At 34.4% G+C, this 9,219-nt stretch overlaps 1 protein-coding gene across 3 annotated transcripts in view; it reads left to right on the top strand.

Moving 5' to 3' along the window:
• LOC102675450 (putative polypeptide N-acetylgalactosaminyltransferase 9) overlaps positions 1-9,219 on the top strand; it is a 79,795-nt gene that overhangs the window by 57,092 nt on the left and 13,484 nt on the right. For all 3 annotated transcript variants that reach the window (XM_031509857.1, XM_006614513.2, XM_006614514.2), the window contains 4 exons: positions 2,905-3,218; positions 4,135-4,333; positions 4,793-4,962; positions 7,440-7,568. In XM_031509857.1, coding sequence (XP_031365717.1) covers positions 2,905-3,218; positions 4,135-4,333; positions 4,793-4,962; positions 7,440-7,568 — 812 coding nt within the window. The remainder of the gene's footprint in view (positions 1-2,904; positions 3,219-4,134; positions 4,334-4,792; positions 4,963-7,439; positions 7,569-9,219) is intronic.

The raw sequence follows: 9,219 nt of genomic DNA, 5'->3' as shown, positions 1-9,219 counted from the left end.
AAAAATTTGTCTGCGTCTGACGCGACGTTTCCGCCGCCGAGGAAAACTTTGACGGAAGATCGATTGTCTCCTTCCTTGTCGTGTCGCGAGCTTATTACCCCCCCTGGCGGAAGTACGGTTTGACAGGATGAATCCATGATTTTTATTGTGCTGGCGCTCTCTTTCCCTCTCTCTCTCTCTCTCTCTCGAGTTATAGACGGATCGACAAATATAATGGATTTTTAATGGGCGTAAAATATTTAGGGTAATGCATGACACGCGTGACATATCTGGATCTGTATTTCGATAGGTATGATAAAATATAAATTAGATTTGAATATTTCATAGGTTATTATGAGGTTAAGTTAAGTAGCGATCGTTCTTCGTTTGTTTTAATATCGGAGTTAAGTTGAACGCTTGGAAGAATTTTTATTTTATTGATGTTAATGAGGCGATGTGTCTTAATCTTGAAAAAATTTTGGAGATGACAGGTATTCTTTAAAAAGCTTTGAAAATTGTATTGCAAATTGCACAGAATTTACAAATTGGACAAATTGGATGGTTGAAATGGATCACGATTGAATTACGATTGAAAATGTTTCAACGATTCTATACGAGATGCTGTAATAAGATAAGAAGATTTGATTGATAATTATTGTTGGAATGATGGCGAAGTTTCGTTGATGGAGTAAGTATATAAGTTTGTTAACGAGTTATCGACGAAAGAATTGTATAATGCATTTTCCGTATAAAAATGAAATTCATGATGCAATAACTTCAACGTAGGTACAAGTTAGTTGAAGAAGTCTGTCTCGATAACTGAGAGAAAAATATATCTCATATCTCATATTTTCTTTTTAGGCATTATTTTTTAATAAAGAAATTAACTTTAATATTTCCTTCGTTTGAAAGGAAATATCCTTTAAAAGAATATCCTTACGAGAACGAAAATCAGAAATTTGCAAATATATTTCCTCCCCAAGAAACGAATCTTAGTCTTCAAAAAAAAAAAAAAAATAACAGAATTCCTTTCTGTAGTTCGTTTAATAGTTCGTTGAAAGAGATAACCAGAAAACAAAGAGCAGTTTATCGCCAAAGGTGTTCGAATTAACGTGTCGCCGAATGGAAAGGACAGATAGCTAACCGTAGTCACGTGTAACAAAAGAGAGAGAAAGAGGAGGGGGAGAGGGAGGAAGGAAGAAAATAAAAATCGGTGGTGGAAAAGCCGGCGAGATTAAGCCCGCTTGACAGCAGGTTAGCGAAGGCGCAACGTGTTGTAAACGATATAGAAACCAGAGCAAGCAAGCTCGTGCAATCCACCTTAAAAGCTCGAGATAAGCTTCCGTGGCAACCGGAAGTCGAGCTCATAAACATAGTTAGCCCATGCGCCATGGATAGCAGATGGTGTGCCCCGTTTCAAAACAAACTGATTGTTTTATCATGAGACAGAGACAGGAAACAAGGAGCATCTCTTTTTATATTCGTGTTCTTTTTTTCTTCCATTCTTTTTCTACCTGTCGGTAAGATGAAAATAATAATAAAGTGGTTTGTTAACAAAGATTTGTAATAAAGATTTAATTAATAGTAATAAGGAGAACGTCTTCTCTTTGTAATTACGAGATTATTACAACGTAATGGAAGGAAGGAAAATAATTTGATATTTCTGCAGCTTTTGATGAGGGACTAAATAAATTTGTAACGTGATGAAGGTATTGTGGCTATAGGTTATTGCAGGAAGAAAAAATTAAAAAAGATTATTATATAAAATTATGAAAAATTAATATTTTTTTATGAAAAAGTTTTGAAATTTTTAAAGGATTATTATAGAGTAAAAAAATACAAGAGTATTTTTATTCTTTAGTTTTTCAGACAGATTTTCCAGCTATTTAATTTCCACTTGTGAAATACGAATCGCGTGTTCAATTTCAAACGAAATGCACGATTCTATTTCAAATTTCTCGTTTTGTTATAAATTTTAGTATAAAAACGGATTGTTGATTGTAATTATTTAAATATAATTTGTAACACTTGAAAACGATTTCGATATTAAAGATATTGAAGATTTGTTTTAAAATAAACTCCATCATTACAATTCGTACGGGAATGATCCTTGAAATCCCTGTATATTATCTGCAGTTAAACTAACCGAACTCAATAAGTGAAGGCTTAGAGAGAATGTTCTCTCACAGAGGTATTTTAACGTAAAGTAAATCACGAATGTCTACTAATTGCTATCCCCAATGGAACACTTCGACTATAACTCATCTGATATCGTAAATCTAAATTTTATGTACAATTACATTGGATATAAAGTTATATCGCGCACCATTTCGAGTTATATCCTTTAAAATTAGTCGATAAAATACTAAAATTGTAAAATATTGTGATAATAATTTTTAAAACTCGTCTTCTTCATTTTCTGATTCTTTAATTCAATAGATTCAATAAATTTGTAATAAACGAAATAAAATTATATACGTATATCTTAGATTTTATACTTTAAATAATTTCAATAGCAAAACGATACAAAATATTTAATATGCGAAAAATGATTTTAAAGATCAAAACAAATATAAAAGTTGGTATACAAAAATATCGATTGAAATTTATTTATTAAGTTATAAGCAATTGAAATTTGCATTGGACGAAGCAAAACACAGATAGAAAGAGACAGCTTTATCCGTGTTACATCATTCCGCCACAGCGTGGCGCTCCATGTCATAGCGAAAATTTCAATTGCTCGTAACTCGATAAATAAACCTCGATCGACATTTATGGATACCAATTTTTCACTGTGGCCTCTGAAAATCGATCCTTCAAATATTAATTCCACTGATTAACTGTTAATTATTAATCATTAAACACTGTACAATAATCGAATTTAAATATTCTTCGCTCAATCGATCGAATTAAAAATTCCAACAGCGCATCTCCAGCGTCAATTGGAGGACTATATGATGAACTACCCGAAAGTGCAGATCATCAGGGCGCAAAAACGGGAAGGTCTTATCAGAGCTCGTTTACTGGGCGCTGCAGCCGCGAAGGCCCCTGTCCTCACATATTTGGACAGCCATTGCGAGTGCACCGAGGGTTGGCTCGAGCCCCTTCTCGATCGGATCGCTCGTAATCCAACGACAGTCGTTTGCCCCGTGATCGATGTGATCGACGATACAACGCTGGAATATCATTGGAGAGATTCCGGCGGTGTGAACGTGGGTGGATTCGATTGGAATCTGCAGGTAAGCGAAATTCCTTTCGACGTTATTTCGTGGATGTCGTTGCCGAGTGATGACAAAACGCCGGCCGCGCCAATGATTTCATCATTGAGTAAAATGTGAATAATTATTGCTGGAATTTGAATGATTGCGCTTTGAAGGGATCGAGGTCGGCTCGGGTTCTCCTGATTTCGGGTGAATTATTTTGAAACAACATTTCATTGTAAAAAACATACGTAAGAATATAATTGGATGATAATCTTGAAAATCGTGTATAAGCTATCGATAGAAAGATTTCAAATTTTTAGAAAAAATTCTAAATTCGTAGTTTTTAAGGATTTCTTAGAATAATATGCACACTGGAAAAATATATTATAAAATGCACACGATGTTATAAAATGATATAGGGGAGAAAATTGAAAGAAATATACTTACTATGCTATACTCTAAGTGAAACTGGAAATGGCGAGTTTTAAGTGGTCATAGTACGCGTATGGTCAGACATATATAATACATTTCTCCAAGCTCTTTTCTTTTCACGTGTTTCAAAGTAATTTTTTCATTTTACTTAAATCCTAAAAGAAAAGTATTTTGTGTTTCAAGTTTACGATAAAATTATAAAACGAAAAATAATATAAAATAAACTGAATTTTTTCCTTTAGAAAGGAAAAACCAAAAAATTATCATAACTGAAATTTTAAAAAATTTATACATTTCGATAAAATCTATAAATAAATTTGTGAATACACATTTTCTTCAGTTTAAACAATAAAAGATCAAATCATTTATAATTTTATCTCTCGTTTAAAATTAGCCATCTTCAAGTTTCTCAAGTTTCTCCAAAATATTTTAAGACTATTTGTTCTTTCCACCAATTTTTTACAATTTCTCTTCATCAATTTGCCCGATTTCCGAGATTCCTTGTTGATTTCTGTATCAGTTCAATTGGCACGCGGTTCCGGAGAGAGAGAAGAAGAGACACAAGAATCCAGCGGAGCCTGTGTGGTCACCAACGATGGCTGGAGGCCTTTTCTCGATAGATAGAGCTTTCTTTGAACGTCTCGGCACGTACGACAGCGGGTTTGATATTTGGGGTGGCGAAAATCTCGAGCTCTCCTTCAAAACGTGGATGTGTGGAGGTACGTGTAACACCGATCGTAAAAGATTTGTCTCACAAGAATTTATCGTAGAAAATTGATAGAAATAAGAACTATATCGAATCCCATACCCCAATAATAAATTCTATCTCATTCCAACTCACTCGCAAACTCGAAACAAATTTTTGAAACGCTTCCAGACTGACCTCCCCCTTTCCCCTCTAATTTCTCTCACGCGATAATCAACCCTCCTTGGTCTAATTCACCTAATCCACGTCGGATCCCTATCAAAGTCCAATCTCTCCACGATCTCTCACAATCTTCATCCTTTCGTCCTAATTTTTCCACGAATTCCTCACGAAGGAAATCACTTAGGAAGGAACTTAAATCCTTGCAACCCCTCTTTGCGACGAAATAAACACAATTACTCCCTCTGCCATGCCCAATCAGCCGTTTCCGCGGCTGAACGAGACTCGAACATCGGTTGTGTTTTTGTTCCAGGCACCCTGGAAATCGTGCCCTGCTCACACGTGGGACACATCTTCCGGAAACGGTCGCCATACAAGTGGCGGAGCGGCGTGAACGTGCTCAAGAGGAACAGCATAAGGTTGAGCGAGGTGTGGCTAGACGAGTATGCCAAGTACTACTACCAGAGGATAGGTCACGACAAGGTGAGCCATCCAGACTTCTTTCCCTTTCGACTTTTCTTACTCGACCTTTCTATCTCGATCGCGCTCTTCTTCCTCGGGACTTGATTAGGGCGGCGTGTCTCGAGACGAGTTTGCGTGACAAGTATGAAAATAGCAACGAAGAGGGTAAGAAATATTTAAAGGAGGATGTGATATTTAAGGGAACGTGGAAATAGATTGATTTTATTTTTTTGCTCGTGCGAATGGAAGAATTTTGTTATTTGTCAAGAGTGATATAAATTTTTTTTGGCACGTAGGTAGTTTTTGAAAAATGAAGAGAGGGTATAGAAGATTTTATAGAATATAGAATTGAATTATAAATTGTTATTTAAAAAAAAAAAGAAACAAAAGAAGATCGGTAGTTTAATCTAAAATAGAATAGAATCTTTTTTCATTACTTAAATAAATTCATCATAGGATAAATTTTATAATTTTATAAGAATGGAATACGTTTGAAAAAAATGGTAACAAATAAAAGTTTGCGAGAAAGATTTTTTTGATATTCCATCTGTATATCAAGATATAATTCGCAACTTGCGCGCGTATAGAGATTATAAACTGTTTTGAATAGAGTCTATACACGTTGGGAAACGTGTCTTTCCATTTGCGTGTGATTTTATTAGTCTCGTCGGGGCACATGTTGATCGAAATAGTCGCCATAAGGGATGACGATAATAGAGAGAGCCATAGACCGAGGACTCGTCGTAAAAACCAGCCTATAAACGCGTGAAGCACTCTTAAAGATCACTCTTGAATTCCCCTGGAAGGTATTTCCTTCATTCTCTATCCTTTATCCTACCATCTTGTCCCCTCGAAACGAGATCGAGTGTGTCGAAGGATGAGATAAAAATTATTCAACGAAGATTAATTTTTTTTGTTCAAATTTTGTTCGATGAAACATTTTCCAAACGTTAATCTATCGAATTATCGTTGAAAAATGATTTTGAACGTCCATCTTATTTTATTTTGAAAAAGAATAATTATTAAATAATTATAATTCATTATAGATTGTTTGTAGAATTATAATAACTGTAAAAGTTACTATAAAAGAAGAAACAAATAATGAATTTTTGCAAAAGAGATAAAATGAAAAATAGTTTATTACTTTTTACAACTGTTGATTTGTAGCAATATTTTATACAGTAGTATGATATAAATGTGAATATAATGTAAAACGTGTTACATTATGAAATATAAAAATTTAATTTAAAGATTAATTTGAAATTAATTGTTAAAGTCATTTACAGAAGATGTGTTAATAATATTCGTAATGAAAAAGTGAGACTTCATTGATTATGAACTGACACGTGTTCAAAATTTGAAGAGATTTTTTTATTTTAGAACAATTCAACAATTTACTCGAGCGTTGCTGAAAATTGTTTTACATTTTATTGAAAACGTTTTATCAGTCGAGCACCGTTTTGACACAATACGTGCTTGAATTTTCCATTTTCTATATTCCTTGACACGTTGCAAAATGCATAGAATGAATGTGAAATAAAAATAAAAAGAAACGATAAGATTTTTGGAAAGCATGCAACTATAAAATATTGATTTAAAAAAATTCAAATTTCATGTTTTATATTATCATATTTTTCTAGAAATACTTAATTAAATATATATATATAATGATACCCTTTTATCGTTATTTTCTATAGGATATTAATTTTTAAGTAGAACAAGTCTGTCATTTTTGACACAATCTCTTATGCTCCTTTAAAGTTCACTGCAAATTAATTTCAAATACAGAATGAATTTAAAATTACTATACTATATATATATATATATAATACACTATAAATATTGCAATGAAAGCAATATTATTTTAATAAATAAACAATTAAATATTAAATAAATACATATAAACGATAAACACATATAATCACTTATATTTCTATTTCATTAGCATTCGAAATTAATTTTCTCAAAAGCTCTTTGCACAGATTTAATATCTATTTACGAAATTTCACAATCGAATTTAATAACATCAGTTATCCAATTTTATCGTGTCACAAAATAAAATCATTCTTTTACCTTTTATCTTTACTTTAAATTCGTCGTTCAATTCCTTCCAAACGAAAAACAAGACAAAAATCGAGTACAGCTTAAATATTTTCTATTTTTGGATAGTAGAAGGAAAAGCTTGCCCAAAGTCCAAACAGATTCCACGAGCGTCCATGAATCCCACCCTCGCGCGAGTATTGCCATTATTCCGCTCTAGGAGGCTTTAAACTCCGGCCCATAAAAGATTCCCCTGCATTTCTCCTCTTTATTTCCTCCACGCTCTTACCTCGCCTCCCTATCCCCCTTCTTTTTTACGATTATACCCCTCATCCCCTGCCACTCTTTAAATCCCTGCCTCCAGGAAACGATCCCTTTCCACCCGGTTGCGCAGGTCCGGCTTCCTTCCTTCGCTCGTCAGGCAAAATTTCCGGGCTTATGATTCGCAATTTTCGCAGGGCAAATACGGGGACGTATCGGAGAGGAAGGCGCTGAGGAAAAGGCTCGGCTGCAAATCGTTCAAGTGGTACCTGGACAACGTCTATCCGGAGCTGTTCATACCTGGCGAGGCGGTGGCTTCCGGCGAGGTAAGGATTCACCCCCTCCTTCCTCCTGCCTTCGTCTTCATTTTCTTTTCCAGGAGATCGAGGCGATCGGGATCAACGAATGGAGACGTTCGTTCCTTTAACCTCTTCGGTACGTGCCTCGACTATGGAACACGTGTGTACGCCACGTGTATTCGTATTGTCGAACTGAGCGTTTGGTATATGTGGTATGACATATTTATTTTACGTACGTCGATTATAGCGTGTGATCGATGTACATTGCGGATTGAGTACTAGGTTTGGATTTGTAGTTTGTGGTGCTTATGCGGTCGAGGATCGATGGTGATTTGATATTGACTATAATCGGTGGCATTTATTTGGAAATCCTGGAAAAAGGTTTGATTACATCGATGATAATAAATAAATCTAATAATTGGTTAATGTGGTTTCCAGAATTCGATGTAAATTATAGTAAAAAAGGGATTATTTATGTACAGAGTTTGGTGTCAAACAATTGATGAAATGATTACAGTCTACGTATTTATTCGTATAATTTGACATCGACTATAGTCAACAACCGCCATGTTTGTTTCTACGCTCGAGTGTAGATTTTAGTCGACGCAAACGTCGCATGAATTAATACCATCGAGCATCATTTATAATCGACAACTTATGAATGTCAATAATCGATGATTTCGAAATATCATTTGTATACCATATTGTTCTTACTCGTTATATAATATTCCATAACGAACGATGGCCATACCGAAGAGGTTAGTACAGGAATTACCATTGTCATTTTGATACACACGAGGATGTCAAGATACTTGGAGGCTCCACTATTTTCGTGGAAAGAATAGTCAAAAGATAAATGGACAGGGAAAGAAAGCTCCCTTTTCATCCTTCCTCTAAGACCTTTCCACGTTTTCTTTTCCAAGAGACACGATGTTCCACGATTTCTAGACGTACGAACATCCTTTTGCTTGGGAGAGACATATGTAAGTGTCGAGTGTTGCGAGATTGTTCTTTCAAAATCCTTTCGAATCTTTGTCCTTTGAAATTTTTCTTATAAAAATTTATTTTTTGGATATTTAAAATTATCATAATAATCTAGGAACATTTTCGTGAGAAAGAGAGGTTATGTAACATTTTTAAGACAATATTTCTCTAAAGGGTTCAATTTTCCAATCTAATAACTAACTTCTCCATCAAATTCAATTCAAATCATCAATTTACGAAAACAATATTTATTTTCATTAAATTAATCAAAATATCTTAACGAATCCTTAAAAAGATACACATTTCTTATCTATTAACAAAATATTTAACAAAAATATACACGAATTAACTTACCATTTTCCACGTGATGACATATGAAAATTTAGGAAAGTTAAAACAATATCTTTACGCTTTGATCCAAAAAATCTTGCAACGATCCAATTAAAAAAAAAACCCACATATCATTTTTTCCCATTTTTTTTTCGTGATATATCTATAATACGAAAGACACGACACGAAATTAACTTATATTTCTCATTAGTCTCGCGTGATACGGAAATATGGGCCGGCTGTGTCCACCCAGATAGGCAAAGTTCGATTGTCGGTGGCGATGATTGATGTCGACGAGGTTGCGACATGGAAAACAATGCGCGCGATCGAGAAACAATGCGGGCCGTGGTCGGAGGCAATCTCA

This window comes from Apis dorsata, unplaced genomic scaffold, assembly GCF_000469605.1.
Source record: "Apis dorsata unplaced genomic scaffold, Apis dorsata 1.3 scaffold_188, whole genome shotgun sequence".
Classification (NCBI taxonomy): Eukaryota; Metazoa; Arthropoda; class Insecta; order Hymenoptera; family Apidae; genus Apis; species Apis dorsata.
This window is presented reverse-complemented; position numbering and strand designations above follow the sequence as displayed.